This window comes from Euprymna scolopes, chromosome 11, assembly GCF_053919585.1.
Source record: "Euprymna scolopes isolate OS-2025 chromosome 11, ASM5391958v1, whole genome shotgun sequence".
NCBI classification, from domain to species: Eukaryota; Metazoa; Mollusca; class Cephalopoda; order Sepiida; family Sepiolidae; genus Euprymna; species Euprymna scolopes.
Window position 1 is genome coordinate 100,378,796 of NC_136492.1, and position 18,074 is coordinate 100,396,869.

The 18,074-nt window shown below is 34.7% G+C and overlaps 1 protein-coding gene across 1 annotated transcript in view; it reads left to right on the forward strand.

Annotated features, from left to right (window-relative positions):
- Positions 1-10,111: 10,111 nt before the first annotated feature.
- LOC145287991 (tRNA ligase complex-associated NAD(P)H dehydrogenase PYROXD1-like) overlaps positions 10,112-18,074 on the forward strand; it is a 45,872-nt gene continuing 37,909 nt past the window's right edge. Inside the window, exon 1 of the mRNA XM_080135988.1 lies at positions 10,112-10,269. Coding sequence (XP_079992114.1) covers positions 10,198-10,269 — 72 coding nt within the window. The 5' untranslated portion in view covers positions 10,112-10,197. The remainder of the gene's footprint in view (positions 10,270-18,074) is intronic.

Here is an 18,074-nt window from a genome sequence, read left to right on the forward strand (position 1 = left end):
ACAGTGTAGGGTAGCCAAATTTAGATCTTGGATGGAGGATAGTCCTAATATGGTAGGTCCAGTGGATGTTACCACATAGAATTTTACAGATCTCCATATAGGCACATTTTATTTAAATGGATCCGTGCTGCGGAATATTAGAACCATTGTATGCTGTAAGAATTGCTGTTTCTTTATGTGTGGTGCCTGGATGTGGGTGTCCATTTTTGTCCATGCATTCTGGAAACATTTGTCGGAACATATGCAAGGGGAGTGTATTTCCCTCTGCTCCCATGTTCACTTTAATTTAATTTAAGTTTGGCGAATGCTTCTGTCTGAGATGTTTTTTTTCTCCATGTTGATGCACTGAATAGAAAGACATTCTCTCAAAGTCACTAGCCATTTCGTCTTGCACATTTATGAAGCTCTGCTGGTTTCTTACTGTGTCCTGTGCTGGTCCAAATTTTTTATTCTTGGTTAGCCTGTTTGTTTGTGTCTGCCTGTTAGTGTTTTTGGCTTTTTGGGTCTGACACATTTTAGCCCAGTGGTTTTTCCGACCACATGCTTAGCAAATGCTGCCTCGAGCAGGACAATTTCCTTGCTTATGTTGGATTACACACCTACCACAGACGTCTGCATTCTCGGTTTTGTGCCCAATTGTAATTATGTGGCTTTAATATTTGCCCTGAATCTCACCCATCTTTTTCATGTATTCAACTGAAGCCCCATAGCTTCTGCACATATCCAGCACTTCTGGCATTGACATGGTCTTGTTTTTTCTCAGTAGTTGCTTTTGTAATTCTGGGAATTTAGTCCCCACAATTATTTGGTCGATAATGCGCTCTTCAAGTTCAAATTTGTCCCTGAATTTGCACTTCTGCGTCTGCAGCCTTATGAGAAAATCATTGATATTTTCTGTATCAGTCTGCGAGAACTTCTGCAAGCAGAAATATGCAATTCTAAAATTGATTTGAGGCTCTATTTGCTCCAGGAGTTTTCCCCAAATCACTTGCACTGGTCAGCCTTGTTTGCAAATAACCATGAGTTAAATCTTCTTAACCTTTCCTTCCCTGATAACAATAATTTGTGATCAACTTGTTTGCTTTCGTTAATGCCTCTGACTGCAAAATATAACTCACATTGTTGTTTGAAGAATTTAAAGGATTCCTCCAAATTATTAGTATCCCAGCACATGTGTAGTTCGATTGTCCGATTAGACATTTCTTTTTAACAATGTAAGGGAATGAAAAGAAAATATCAAACAAAAACAACTCGCAGTTTTACAAGAAGAATTCTATATGGCGTTTTCGGAGACACAAAGCATATGATTTCTCGTCCGGTAAGAAGGCTGAATTATCATTGGGCTGTCCTCAATGTTCTCCTTTTCTTTTTGTTTATGGTAACGTTTCATGCTTGGGTTTTATCGCTGCTACCATGTTGTATTATTCCGTTGCATTTGTTAGGACAAATAAGTAAGCATAAAGGAGAGATAACGATGAGATGTCTTTAGGGTACATGAAGCCATTTTTATAATATTCTGAAGGACGTAATTCGTACAGTTAAAAATGCAAAACAAGATGAGATAATCCATATCCTGACAACATCTTTCTCAGCAATTAGATCACTCCCTTGGTGACTTGACTCGGGATGGAACCCTTGTCAAACCAATGGGTGAACACATTTCTCAGAATTGGTATAAACATGGGCGACAGCCTCAAATACAATTCATAGAGCAAACCAGAGAGTTCCGGCGATTTGTTGTAAACCTGCTTCGGTACAATCAGGACTTCCTGCTCTATTATCCTGCCTTCACAATAACATGTGGAATTTTAACATTACCTTGAATATACGCCACAGTAAACAGCAAAGTATTGTTGTTACTAGAGAAAATGCCATAATCATGTTTTGGCAAACCTGAACGAGCTTCCCCGCTGCCGTAATATTATTATTGTTGATAACAGACTTAACTTTCATATCAGCAGGAAAAGAAATTAAAAAAATTTATTTAATGACTTTTAACATGGGAAATCACTTTTAAATTATAACGTTCTATTAAATTTTTCTTTTGCACCACAGAAATAGCTTAATAAGGAGAGTTTTGCTGATTGACCAAAAAGTGGGGTATCAATTTAATAGAATGTTATAATTTAAAAGTGATCCCCCACGTTAAAAGTCATTAAATAAACTTTAAAACATTTTTTTCCTGCTAATAAGAAAGTTTAGTCTGTTATCGAAGGTAATCCACAAGAAAAATAAGAAAACGTGAAAAGAAATTAATTTTACTGCAGGGGGGAAAGCTTGTTTAGGTCCACCAATGCTTTTAGTATAAATAATTGCAGGATAAAACCAAATAAATAATTTTAAAACACAATTTCTGGGATTTTATATGAGAAAAGTATTAGAATTTTGTTTTAATATTATTTCTCTTAAATGATGCAATTTTTCCATTAAGTATTTTTGCATTTTTGCAAAATAAACTGCTCATTCCTATAATAACATTGTAGCGACATACAAGAGACATTAAAATGGATGGATAAAGAACGTTTCAGTTACAACTCTGCCTTTTCACATGGACATAGCACACAGCAGTATCACATGACAGGGTGTCCATTTTTTTTCCAATCAGCGCTCCAAGAAAACAACTTTTATAAAATCTTTTCGTGACAGCCTTTGCTGGAGCTGGTCAAAAACCTTTATAAAGACTCTGCACGCCAAACCCAAATCAGTTTAATTCAGGATGTAGTTATAGAAGACTAGGATATAAATACCCTAACTCGCTACAAGAAAAAATAATGAAACGAATTGAATGAAGGAAACAAAGAACTCAAATGCTGGAATAAAATAAACATGTCGCTTATTATCTGTTGAGAAATGAAAGTCTTGGGTGTACACGTGTTCATTCCGCCGTTGACGACTACGCACGTGGAAGGAAAGGGGAATGCAATAGAGAAACGCGAAGTGGCAAGCCGGCCTGTAAAAAGAGAGGGTTAAGCTCAGTAGAGCGTCGCGCACATGTCTGTTTTGATGGACCAAAGCCGAAGGGGAGATAGAGTGAGAAAGTCAATCCAGTTCATGGAGATAGAAAGCGTATAAAGTGTACATACTGTTTGTTGGCTTTTTTTCCCACATAGTAGCAAGTGTGTGAGGCACACGCGTGCACGCGCATGCCGAAAAGGCACGCTGTCGGTCCGTAGACCGTACAGCTCGAAAGCTGGTCCTAAAAGGGAAAAGCCGCTTATTGCTCTTTCTTTTATAGGTGTTTCCGGTGGTCTTTTGTGCATGTGTGTATTTCCTTTGAAAGGGGAAGTGACGTTGTCCATGCGTGCGTGTACGCGTGTGTGAGTATACACATGAATATGAGTGTATGTACGCGAACGTGAATATATGTACGTGTGTGGATGTGGGCGCATATGTTTGTGTGCGCGTATGTATATGACAAGTAATATAGCTTGAAATGTGAATGCATGTTTTTGTGTTAGACTAGGAAAGGCTCGTGCACAGTAAGCAACTTGCTGCTCAACTCCATCGAGGTTTGACATAAAACCACCAACATAACTTCGCGTGCATCATACATATAAATTCTTAACATGGAAGTACCATATCAACGAGAATTAATATTTTCCTCTTTTGCTTCTTTTTACTGCTAATATTAACGTTCAAATCTCACTGGATGAACAACACAAAAAATGACCTTGTGTCACATCAGACATGTATGGAGTAAAATTATCACATTACTGGAACTAATATAACGGATTTTAATTCCTTTCATAAAGCCAAAAAAAGAAATATTTTATATCTAAAAAAACATGATTGCCCCAGTCGAAGAAGGATTTTTCTCTTGTCTCCTTTTTGCTAATTCTTTATTCCAGTCCTATCAGACTCTATTTAAAAGAAAAATATATGAAGTCCTCACGACTGGAACTCATGACTCTTTTGACTCCCAATTTTTCGTTAAATCCGACTAAAAAAACAAAAATAAGCAATAACAAAATAATCCAAAAATAGCAAAGTTCAAGTCAAATTGAAATTTTTATCCTCCCACCTCCCAAAAAACTCGGCCAAACAAAAAATATCCATCCTAAAAAACATGGCCAATAAAAAGTGTTCCCTACCCCCAAAAAACATAATATCAAAATAATCGGAAAAGCGCAAAGTTCAAGCCAAAATAAAAAAAAAGGCCGAAATTTCTTTTCTTTTCGGAATAATGAATGCTCACTCGAACTGCGTACAACATATGAGCCGATGCATATTTATTTTGCTATAGGGTCCTCACTCGTGTATGTCCACTTCTTTTTGTTTATTAAATTGTTAGGTGAAAGTACAGAATAGTTACAATACACCTGCCAGCCCGGTAACGTAAGTGCATAAGTATCAACAAAGTGATTTTTAATATCGTATTCAGCTAAATCCATAACAAGCGGCACTTGAATTAATGGTTTATTTTATTGATGCTACACCGTAATCATGTGATTAAAATTTTAGCAGACGAAAAATTGGGAGTCAAAAGAGTTACGAGTTCGGAATTTTTATATTCGTCTTCGCCAGATACTGTAATAGTATGAACCATTACCTCCCCTTAAAGAACTCTTCAGTAAAGAAGTCTCGGATATACCTTCACTTCCGTTTGACACGGAACTGGAGTTCAATAAAAAATGGAGACCGTATTCCGCTTCTCATAAATGAATCTCATGTTTTGGTATTCTTTTATATAATGTTTCATGGTGGCAAGCGAGGTGGTGTTTCCCATTTGGGAAACCTTACGAACAGGTCGTCCCTATTATATACACACGACAGTAAAAGAAATATAAAAAAAAAAAAATAAATAAATAAATAAATGAATAAAATTAGCCACGTTCAGACCGCATGGGAAAAATTAATACTTGGCGCCAAGCTTCAAACTGTGAGTAAGCATTGTTTTTCGCGTTTCGTGTTTCAAATGCAACGAAAATAAATAAATACATATATATATATATATATACATTACTGTCATATAAAAAAAAAGATATACATATATTAGGAAGTATATGTATAAGTTCTCAGACGTTTAAGTTTTCCACGGAAAACACATATACATGTACATTTGTTCCGTCAGTTTATTAAAAAAAAAAAATTTCTTTTTAAATAAATAAATAAAATAAATAAACGGAAGACTGAATTTATATCGTCTGGAACTAAACGAAATAAATAAATACAATGGCTACAAACCAACCGTCGATGAATTGGTCGTCCACAGACCTAACCGAAGCATTTCGATTATTTAAGCAGCGTTGTCATCTTTACTTCTCAGTTAAAAATATTTCGTTGGAAAAACAGGTCGACCACATCCTGCTACTGTCTGGAGAAGAAGGCCTTAAAAGATACGAAGCCGACAGGAATAATCCAGAAATAATTTGGGAAAAATTCGAGGAAAGACTGCAGCCGCAATTAAACTTCCGAATCGCTCGTTTTTACCTGCACCAGTATAATCAAAAGGAATCAGAGAATTTCGATGACTTTCTGGCCCGGTGTAAATCGCAGGCATTGAAATGCAAGTTCCGGGATATCCAGGAAATGGAGGAACGCCTCATCGAGCAGGTTATATCAGGAACAAAGCACCCAGAACTCCAAAAGCAGCTTCTAGCGAAAGGCGAACAATTGACACTGCCGTCAGCTATAAACTGTGGTAGGACACATGAAGTTTCCATGACCCACATGAGACAGTTGGCTGAACTAGAGCAGAATAAGCATGAAATAGATGCAATCAAGTACAAACAGTGTTACAGATGTGGAGGCTCCCATCCGAGGCAAAAATGTCCAGCATGTGGTACCACATGTTCCGCGTGTGGACAACAAAATCATTGGCCTAAGGTCTGCGCAAGCAAAAATAAAAACGCAGCAGGACGTTTTCCGACACGCACAATATGGAAAAATGGAGGTAATAAACCAGGACATGGAGAAGCACAAAGGGACCAGTAGAAACACTGGAAACACGGCAACCGTATGCACTCGGTAAATACCTCTCAGAGGGACAATGAAGGGATTTATAACAAGTTTGAACAAATGTCTTTCGACTCTATTCAAGAACAAGGCAACAGTAGGACAGAGGTTTTCACAGACCTTGTAATCAAGCTTCCCAACCTCCCAGGCACCCATTTTCTGAAAGCTAAGGTTGACACAGGAGCCGAAGGCAACATACTTCCATTACGTACCTTCCAGAAAATGTTCCCACACCTAATAAGTGCAGCAGGACAGCTACTCTCCGGTGCAACAAAGGATGAACCAACTGTTCTAACAGCCTATAATGGTTCTCATATTACCCAATATGGATCCGTTAAAATAGTTTGTTCACACAAAGGAATATGGAAGACCATCAAATTCGTTGTAGTGACAACAGAAGGGCCTACCATCATAGGACTACCTTCAATCAGAGACCTGAGATTGGTAACGTTACACTGTGCAATCCAGGAAACACCAGTCTCAGTACGTTCAACACAGGATCTGGTAAATATGTACCTAAACCGTTTTGACAATATCGGCAATTTTGAGGGTGAATATCACATTGCCCTGAAACCAGACAACACCCCTGTCATACATGCACAAAGAAAATGTCCTATACATATGAGGGAGGAAATCCAGACCGAATAGGAAAATATGACAAAACAAGGCATCATACGGAAAGTAACTGAGCCTACACCATGGGTCAGCAGCTTGGTTTATGTGCGGAAAGGCAATGGAAAGCTCCGTCTGTGTTTAGATCCAAAAGATTTAAACAAGGCCATCATGAGATGCCATTACAAAACCCCAACAATGGAAGAACTTGCACATAAACTCTCTGGTGCCAAATATTTCTCCAAGTTGGATGCCAAGAATGGATATTGGTCAATCAAACTAGACGCAGCCTCACAACTGTTGACTACCTTCAACTCCCCTTTTGGAAGATTCTGTTTCCAGCAGATGCCTTTTGGTCTGGTGATGTCTCAGGATGTGTTTGCCCAGAGGATGGACATGATTCTGGAGAAGTGCTCTGGCACCTTAGGGCTAGTTGACGATGTCATTGTCTTTGGAAAAAACGAAGAGGAGCATGATAGGAACCTCCACAATCTAATGAGAATTGCTCAAAAGGAAGGACTGTGCTTCAACCGCAAAAAGTGTGCCATCAATAAGAAACAAATTTGTTTTTTTGGTGCAATCTATGATCAGAATGGTATGCACCCTGATCCCAGCAAGGTAACAGAAATAAAAATGTTACCTAGTCCAGCAAACACTACCGACCTACAGAGGGTGTTGGGAATCATCACATATATGGCACCTTTCATTCCACACCTGTCCGATCTCACAGCACCTTTGAGAGATCTCCTAAAGAAAGAAGTGGAATACCAGTGGACAGAAAGTCACCAGAGATCCCTCCAGCAAATCAAGGATCTAATTTGCAAAGACATGTTGCTATCATACTTCAACCCTTCCAAGCAAACTGTTATCCAAGTCGATGCATCAAGTAAAGGACTCGGCGCCGCACTCCTGCAAAGAGGTAAACCCATAGCTTTTGCGTCCAAGTCCTTAACAGAAACTGAACAACGCTATGCCAACATAGAGCGGGAGCTCCTTGCAGTTGGTTTCGGCTGCGAACGATTTCGGACTTATATCTATGGAAGTGTGTTCCAGGTGGAAAGTGATCATAAACCCTTGGAAATGATCAACTTAAAAAATTTGGTTGCAGCTCCACCTCACCTCCAACACATGCTACTACGTTTGCAGGGGTATGATATGACAAGTGTATATCGCCCTGGAAAAGATATGGCACTAGTAGATGGATTTTCAAGGTTACCAAATAAAAAAGCTAAAGAAGCTATTGACTTGGATCTGAGGGTGGATTTTGTTCAATTTTCAACCTCAGCTCAGCTAAACCAAGCAACAAGTGAAGATGCCACACTATGTGAATTGAGGGACATTATTCTGAGAGGTTGGCCCAACACTCTCAGAGAAATGGGCTAGAATATGAAACCTTATTGGCCCTATCGAGACGAACTGTCCATTGAAAATGGCATATTATTGAAAGCAAACAATAATAATACCTAAATCGATGCAACAAGAGGTATTACAGAAAATACATTATGGGCACCAAGGGATGGAGAAATGTAAACTCTGAGCCAAAAGTTGCGTTTTTTGGCACAACATTAACAAAGACATCAACAACATAGTACAACAATGTATCATTTGCCAGCAGCACCAAAAAATGCAGAGTGCTGAACCCCTGATGCCCCGTGAGATTTCGGTGAGGCCATGGCAGATAGTGGCTACCGACTTATTTCACATTGAAGGTCTCAACTTTATGCTCATGGCGGACTATTATTCCAAGTTCCCATTTGTGCGAGTGTTGAAGGAGTTCTCCAGTCAGGAAGTTATTAAACTGACAAAGCAAATATTTGGAGAACAAGGAATTCCAGAGAGAGTGATAAGTGACAATGGCCCACACTTCAGCTCGATACATTTCAAGCAATTTGCAAAGGAATGTGGTTTTGAACACCACACATCCTCACCTAAGTTTCCACAGTCAAATGGCTTTGCTGAACGCTGTATCCAGGGAGTGAAATCTGCATTCAAAAAAGCTGCCTCAAGCAGTCATGACTTGGATATGGTACTATTATGCTTGCGTTTGACTCCTTTAGATCATACCCTTCCCTCACCAGGTGAGCTTATATACCAAAGGAAGTTAGCACGGAATATCCCAGTCAAATGCACCAACCAAAACGCTAACAAGGAGAAAATGTACCATGATCAACATACAAAAGCGCTGCCCAGACTGCCCATCGGACAACCTGTACGTGTGTTAAATAAAGAAGCAGGTGAGTGGTCTCCTGCAGTTGTCACACAATTGGACCGAGAACCAAGGTCGTACATAGTACAGACCCCCTCCGGAAAAACTCTTCGTCGAAATCGACAGCATCTTAGAGTAATCCTCTCCAGAAGCATAGCACATCCAGAGATGCACTCCACTGAAATTCCTCAGGAACCTACCAAGGACGGTTCATCGAGTATAGAGACAGACAGTACACAATGTCAACAGGCACCTTTCAAATGTACACCCCATGGAGTGCCAGACACGAGCACCTATAGAAACCATACGACAGTTCAAACCACCAGATCTGGACGTGTCGTCAGACCCCCCCCCCAAAAGATTCAGAGATGAGACAGTTACTAACTGACTTTTATTTTATTTTTTATCTCATCATTGTAAATAAATTCTTTTTTTTCTCTTTCCATTTCAATTATTGAAAGAAGAAGGATGTGATAGTATGAACCATTACCTCCCCTTAAAGAACTCTTCAGTAAAGAAGTCTCGGATATACCTTCACTTCTGTTTGACACGCAACTGGAGTTCAATAAAAAATGGAGACCGTATTCCGCTTCTCATAAATGAATCTCATGTTTTGGTATTCGTTTACATAATGTTTCGGATACTGATTCGGTACTTGTACAGTTTAATGAAGATATTAACAAATGAAAATATCGAAAAAGGTTATATTGTACGCATCCGCTTTGGACTGAAGATCTCCGAACAAAAATTTCACTTAATTTGATTGAGTTTTTTTTTTTTTTTTTTTTTTTTTTTTTACAGCGGAAAAACACGTTTTCATGACAGCGCGTTGAAGGTAGCCATTTTTGAATTTTTTAAACACGCCACGGGGAGATAACTCAGTTTAAAGCGCTGACACCCCATCCTCATCTTTAATACTAGCTTTCTTCTTAAAAATCGAACCTTTTGCTCAGTATCATAACAAAATGTTGTTTTTTTTTGCTGTAAAAAAAAAAAAAAAAAATTAAAAAACAAACTACTTGATGAAATTAAGTGAATTTTTTTTTTTCGGATAACTTCATTCCATAAGGGATATGTACACTATAACCTTTTTCGATATTTTCCTTCTTTTTTTTTCTAATGTCTTGATTAAACTGTACAAGTACCTCTTGGACTTTTTAATGTTTTTGTTTACGTCGAGGTATAAGAAAAACGTTACCACATTCACCCTCGTAAAACCGGTGAGACTCCGTTAATCTGGTCCCTCGCCGTGACAACGTTATTCGTTATTTAGTTTAGTTTGAAAGCAAAGGGATGAAAATTCAAGTGATTTTTTGGCTCGAAAGTGTAACTTAAAAATTAAGGGGGACAAAATCCGTGATCACCGGTTATTCCTTAGGCTAACACCGTCAAGTTGTTTTGTTTTTCTATTCATCTAGTTAAAGATGAATCTACTCAAAGAAACTAAATACTTAGTTATTGGCGGAGGTATAGCAGGCGTAACATGTGCTGAAACAGTAAGTTGTGATAAATTACAACTGGAATCTAAACAATTTTCTTTTCTTTTTAATTATTATTAAAATTCTATGTGTCGTTCAAGTGTCGACAGTCGACACAATCGTCTTGTTGGTTTCTATTATAACCTCACCCACATTTGTTGGTCTAAATTTGTAATTTATTGTTCAGAAATAAAATTCTAATTTAATTTTTAAAGTGGTCAGAGTGCAATTTAATGTTTTAATGGCTGGCGGCCATCGCTTTTTTCTTGTACCCAAAATAGTTTTATTGTTTTAAAATGACAATATTATTACGCACTCGCACAATTTTTTGATTAAAAAAAGTGCAGTGAAAGTCAATATTGCCGTTTCGGTGTAGAATAATACTCGAGCGACCGCGCTGCAAAAAAAAAAAAAAAAAAAAAAAAAAAAGTAAATGCTTTGACGATACGGGCTTAAAGTTAGCGATTAGTTGAATGGTAAGGGTAATAAAGATATGTTTTACAATCCACAGCGATTGGGAAAAGTGGTAAAAAAAATCGGTAAATTTATACAAACACCGTGACAGCGAATTAACCCTAACCCTAACCCTAAACCCTAACCCTAACCCTAAACCCTAACCCTAACCCTAACGCTGTCACGGTGTTTGTATAATAATACCAAAAAATCAAATATACAACAAGTAAATGTTACCATAGCCAATAAAAGTTCCTTTGCAACCTACATACATCATTTTATTTGTTTTTATTTTGTGTTTTTAAGTAGTTTTGAATGATTTGACCCCTCCCCCATACACAGAATTTATGCCCTATAGCAGAAATTTTATTTATTTATTATTTTTTTTAATAAACTACCCCAAAGTGTTAGAATGACAGAGAGTATAGAACTAATCCTCATCTATATAATATTCTGCTTGATCCTTCCTCAGTTAGTGCGTGCGTTTGCGTTACACTTTCAGAAAAGGCAAATACAATTTTTTTGAAGGCTAAATTGCTTCAAAAGAGGTCAAATTTGCGAAATTTGGCTTTAAAAAGGCTAATCTAGCAACCTTGACCAAGTAACCTCCCTTGATGTAGCCTCATTTTCGTTGGTGAAGAAAGAAGTCCGCGAAATATTACGTAAAAAAGGGAACATTCGAAAGAAACAGGAAAAAAAGAACATCGCTTGCTAAAAGGTGCTGGACTAATGGAGTAAATTAAAGAGTGTTTCTTATAATAGAATTTTATTATTCGTATTGAACTATGCAGCATGATATTACTTTCTGAGTATTAATTTATCTCATTTGGATCAGTTCTAAATGTTTAAATACAATGAACACTACTTTCATAGAAATGTTAATAAACTCATATTTGATATATATTATTGGTTTTTCTGTTAAAAAAATAATTCCTTGTGCTATCCACAAAAATAGCAGCTTCATTTGTTGCATACAATTTACTTACTCCAATATATTTGTTGATTCAATGTATTTCTCATTCCGTGGAATTTCCATGGGTCCTACTAGTAATAAAATAATTGTTTTCTTTTTCTTCTTTTTGGTAAGGTTTTTAGGATGTTTGCTCATAATCACCTAAAAAAAGTAAAATCATATTTAGCTATTAGTGCCCATACTTAAAATGTATCAAATTCTTAACTTTAACTGAAAAGATTTTTGGTGCTAGTGCACTTACTGATCCGCGCTAAATCGTATTTCCAAGTTTAATTAAAGTTTTATGATATGTTTTGTTTATTCAATTGTAAGGTTAAAGTATAGAATAGGTACAAAACACCCTTCCCTTCTCATGTTAAGAACGACTTTTTAAATAATAACGTTATTATTTCAGCACGGATCAATAAGTGCACTAGTACCACAGATTTAATTCCAGGTGACCATTTGAGTGTACTGTCTAGGAATTTGCATGCTTACTCAGCATAGTTTTAGCATTACAAGCGTATGCTGTATTTTTGTAGACATCGCCAATATTACATACCTAATGTACTTCAACAAGTCATATCTTTTTTATTTTTTGGTCAATTTTTAAAAGAATTACATTGATGAAAAGAAAATAGAATAAGCATTCCAGTGATGCTAATTTATTTTTCTTGTATGCGTTCAATATTTTTATGCTCAAAGTTAAAAATGAAAAAAACGGTTAAAAAATTTATTTTTATTTTTTTATTACATTTTCACCCCAAACAAGGCACATTGCCACTTTGTTGTATGGGGCTACTATCAGGGACATAGGCATCAAGGGTACTGCGTAGGGAGTTGGGCAGCGAGATATCGGTTCACGTTGTACTTGAACTTCTGCAAGTCAGTACAGTTGGGGAAGCAGGGACCCGGAAGGGAATTCCAAAGTCTAGCTGTCCTGGAGAAGAAACTACTGGAGTAGAAGGCTTTCTTACATCTAGGGATCTCTACTGTGAAGGGGTGGGATTTAGCTGCTTGTCGGGTTTTTCAGGGGTATTTACGTTGAGGGGCACAAGTGCTTGCAGTTCGTCAGAGCATTCACCATTAAAGTACTTGTAGAACAGGCAGAGGGATACAACATTTTGTCAATGGGACAAAGGCTGAAGTTTAGATGACAGTTCAGGACCTATCAGATTGGCGACTCTCTTTTGAACCTTGTCTAGGAGCGAGAGACTTGTGGCAGATGCACCAGCCCAAATATGACAGCAAGACTCCATACATGGGAGAATGGTGGCCTTAGGAAGGTATAGGATACTTTTGGGCGTTAGTAGCTTTCTAGCACGGTAGAGAGAACCTACCTTCTTCGCAGCGGTCCTGGCGATACTCTCAATGTAATTGTTAAACTCCAAAGAGTTTAAAAGATGTACTTTCAGATAAAGAGTCATTGGCCATTGCTATTGGCGGTAGAAAAGGTAATTATTGAAGGAAACGAGTTTAGTCTTGAAAATGAAAACTGGTAAAAAATTACAACAGCAAAAAGGGAAACAGTTTTTTCAATGTTTACATTTTATACGTTACGTTTGATACATATGCATGGGGTTAAATTTGATTGGATATGGCTGAAATTTTACAGGCTATATAAACAAAGAAGTCCATCTCTACTGGTGTTTGATTTTTATTTTTACGGCCGCAGGAAGCAAAGTTACGACTGATCAAAGTTGACGAAGAATATTTCAAAAGTGATAGGATAAATCAGTATATATCATCCATTTTCATATAGATAATAGTAGTGGTGGGACGATTAATCGGAATCGTTAATCGTAAGAATCGTGTATTTTGGAAGGCATCGGAATCGGAATCGCATCGTTAAAAAATACCTTAATTTTCCGATTCCTTCATTACGATTCTTTTAGTCTGATGTTGAAAAAAAAGAAAAAAAATTCCTGATATTTCTAACTGCAAGAGAGAAATGTAGCATGTTATAAAAAGAAACCAAAGAAATTCATTATTAACAGGGCAATGCTTAGTGCCCCCTCCCTTACAAGGTTCATTCATTCAGATCTATTGTGATCAAAACTACAAAAGAGTAAAAGAGTTAACTTGAAAAGAAGTATGCAGGGCTCTACATTGCAAGTAAAAATAAAAAAAAAAACGCTTATCTTTTTGGCGACTGTTATTTTTACTGATAAATCTTCTAATAGTGAATGAAAATGCTTTTTCAACTTATATTTTCTTAAAACGAGCAAAGTCAAATTATTTAAACAGTAAAAGGTTTAATAGAACAATATACTTTTTTTTTCTTTTTTTAAAAGAAGGCTTTTGAAAGAAATATCTCTAAAATGAAATTGATCACGTATTATTTCGCAAAATTTGGACAGTAGTCGGCTTCTTTTGAAGTTTCAAAAAAACCGACCCCATACCTATCTCTTCCAAACCTAAAGTTATTAAATAACCCCTTCGTTAATTTAAGGGTAATTAATTCAATTCAGTCAAGTTGGTTTTTTTTAATTTCATTGAAATAAATCCATTTCTTAAATTTTTTTTCTCCAGAATTATAAAACCCTGAATTTGATTATATTGAAAGCAGAATAATATAATCTTTTTTCCTGAATTTTAAATTGAAAATTAAAAAAAAAGTGTTTGACGCAGTTTTTTGCCGAACAAAAAAGAAATTAATATATATTTTTTAAAAGGTGTTGTAATCAATTAATTTTTATGTCTAAATAATATTTACGATTAATTAAATAATTTCATTTTAAAAAGTATTTATAAATAGAATTTTACTTAAGACTTATAGTTTAGCAATATTGAACCGCATCAACCACGTGTGAATTGAACACAGTCAACCAAAAACAAAAAAATTCAAAAGAAATGCATATTTGCATTTCATTATGTAAACTTTTATACATTGGTTTCAAAAATTAAATTCTATAAGTTTTTTTGGGTTTTTTTGTTAACTACTGGTTGGTACAATTTACCGCTCCATCCCTTTATATTTTTTTCTTTTTGTCTTTTTTAGCGGATTATTTTCAATTAATTATCCAAATAAGTGACCAGCTTTAAAACAAAATTTAATAGTAATTTATTTGTTTACAGATAAACTGAATTTTCTAATATGGCCTCAAAGTTCAAAAAAAGTCTTGCATGGAAACTTTTTGAAGTTGATGAAGATCATGAGTTGAAAGCCATTTGCAAAGTCTGTCAAATTAAAATATCGCGAGGAACAAAACCATCTAACATGAGCACAACCAACATGTTAAAACATTTAACTATGAAGCATCCAAATGAATTGGAGGAGCAAAATAAAAAAGAAAAGGAACAAAAAATTACCAACTAGTCACTCAAAGCAGTTTTATTAGTGAGGGTCGAAATCGCAGTGTCTTTTTTTTTTTGCCTAAGTCACCAATTTTTTTAACCTTCCTTAACTTCAATATATACAACTAAAAAAATAATTCAATATATACAACTAAAAAAATAATTTTTTTTGCCTAAGTCACCAATTTTTGCCTAAGTCACCAATTTTTTTAACCTTCCTTAACTACAATATATACAACTAAAAAAATAATTTTTAAAAATGCTGATTCTATTCATGAAAAATTCTTTTAACTATAAATTAAAACTTAGGTAAAGTAGCTGACTGACAGCAACAGGAGCACTGGTTAACTACTGAACCACATGGAAAGGTGTGGGGGAGGAAAAAAGGGAATTAAAGGATGATAATAAATTATGATAACCGTCTTTGAAAGGCACTAAACTCCTAAAATTTACTTCTTTAAAATTTTAGGCGGCATTCCCCGGCGATTTTAAAGCACTCTTTCTCCAAAAAAAAAATTTAAAAAAAGATTCAATTTTTAAGTTTGGGAAAGATATATTTATTATAACCGAATTCCTGTATGAAGACTGGATCTATTTTATTGGACGTTAATTTGTGAGATAAGTAATTTTTCAATGTTTAATGTTTTTAAAGTTTCAATTATCAATTAAATTTTTTTAATTGCGTTTTTTTTTTCAATTTATTTATAAGAAAAAACAGGGTTTAAAATGTATTTTTCAAGGTAACAAGCTTCGAAATAAGTCTAATTAAAAAAAATCACTTAATTTTTAATTTCGACAACCCTGAGAATTTAATTATTAAAAAAATATTGAAATGTGACATTTTTTTTATTTAACATTTCTATTAGTTCAATTAATTTTCTTTCAATAATTCATTTCACTCAACAAACTTCACCATTTTTTGTTTTGTTTTATCTTTTTCTGTAATTTTGGTAACTATTTTTGCTCAATTTTATCTAGTATTTCATTTGTTTTTTATAGTGGTATCATTTTTATATGTGTTCCTTTGATATACCCTATTTCAAAATTAGTTTGGCTAAACTTATTCTTCACGTTAGAAACAACGTGTAAAAGTAATGAAAAAGTAAGAAAAAACAATAGGTGTTAACTACTCTTTGTGAATTATGGAGGTCTGAAGAACTGCCGTCACAAATACAACTATCAATAGCCAAACAAAAAATCGTTTTTGAAATTCCTTTACTTGTAACTTTTCGCTATACCTACCTTTTGGTATAAAACACAAAAACTTTCGATTAATGGTATTTCTCAAATATGGTCGTTAACTTTGGAAGGGTTATTTTGTATCTACAGCGCCATGTCACATGGTATATTGTTTTTTTCATTACGCATGTTCATTTATAAATTATTAAATTAAATATTTATCTTTTTTTATATTTAATTAGTATATATTTTCTTTCTCTTCCGCTATATTTTTTTTATTTAATTCATTAAATCTGTAAATTATGAGGACCAAAATAATGAATCGTGTTAATTTATTCTCTAATTTTCTTGTTTTGTTCTGTTATATAAATTCTATTTTATTTGTTTTTGCTCTGAAGGATAAATTCTATTTTCTTTGTTTTTTTTCTGTATTCCAATTAAGTAAAATAAATTTTCTCTAAAATAAATTTTGCTAATTTTTCCGTTTAGTTTACTATATAATAATTTTATTTAAACCAAAACACGACGGTGTAGACATAAAATATCTCTTCCAAAGTTAGGGAACATATTTGGGAACTACCGACCATAAGTATAAAACTACCTGGTATATTTCAAAACAATAATTCCCTAGGAATCGGAATCGGAATCGTACTTGGTATCGGAATCGTTAATCAATATTTTCCTGGAATCGGAATCGGAATCGTATAAAAATTAGGAATCGTCCCAACACTAGATAATAGTTTCAGAATTATTTTTATGTATAATATGTAAATATTTGATAATTATTAATTGTGCGGAAATTTCTTTAAAATGTTATCTTTTATAGAAATTCAAATCGCTTAAAGGAAAACGATAACAGTGGTAGTTAGCTATGTGCTAACCATCGCTGTCTGCATATTAATGAGTTTGTATTCTCTTAAAAATAGAAAACTGCTTTTTCTGCTTTCAAAACGAAAGCAGAAAAAAAAGTTTCATTTTTTTATTCTGAGTTTGTCAATTTAAAAAAAATTATCAAGTTTTTCAAATTTGATTTCCAAACAATACTATTTTGTTGTTTTTAACTCTTGTAGTACACATGTACTAAAAGCGTTAAAAAAAAACAACAAAATGTACTAAGTACATGCGTTTGTTTTTTTTAGTGATAAACAAAAACAAACAAACAAAAAAAACAAATATATAATGAATAAAAGGTACGTGTGCACTTATGCTACCATGCTGAAATAATGTTATTATTTAGAAACCCATTCTTAACATGGGAAAGGAAAGGTGTTTTATTAACTATTCTGTACTTTCACCTAACAATTAAATAAAATATATCGTAAAACTTGAATTTATTTTTAACTCATTGTCAAGACCATTTTGTCGAATCTGTAAAATAAACCCGTTTTTTTTTTTGTTTTTTTTAACTAGGGATATCTTAATAATAATAATAATAATTGGGCGGTTCAATAAAGAAGTTCATTGTGATGCATTTTGTAAATTTTTACCTTGTTTCCACCTTAACATTTTTCTTTACAATGACTCTCATTGAAGGTTTTCGGGTATGCTGAAAACGAATATCGCATTTAAATTTTCAGAAAATAAGTAGATTTCTGGATATTAAGCAATGTCATTTCTTACATTATTGCTGGTGGGCATCTTGGTACGTGTGTTTATGCATAGTTTCCCAGGGTTAGGTTTGTACGATCGCGCATACCAAGATGGCCACCAGCAATAACATAAGAAATGACATTGCTTAATATCTAGAAAACTACTTATTTGCAGAAAATTTAAATGTGATATTCGTTTTCAGCTTATCCTAAAATCTCAAAAAGTAATCATTTTAAATGTTAAGGTGGAAACAAGGTAAAAAATTACTGTTTTATTTCTTTGTTTACATAGTTGAATTTTCAGTAAAACAACAGAATAGGAATGACAAAAATTACCATCAACTGCTGAATAT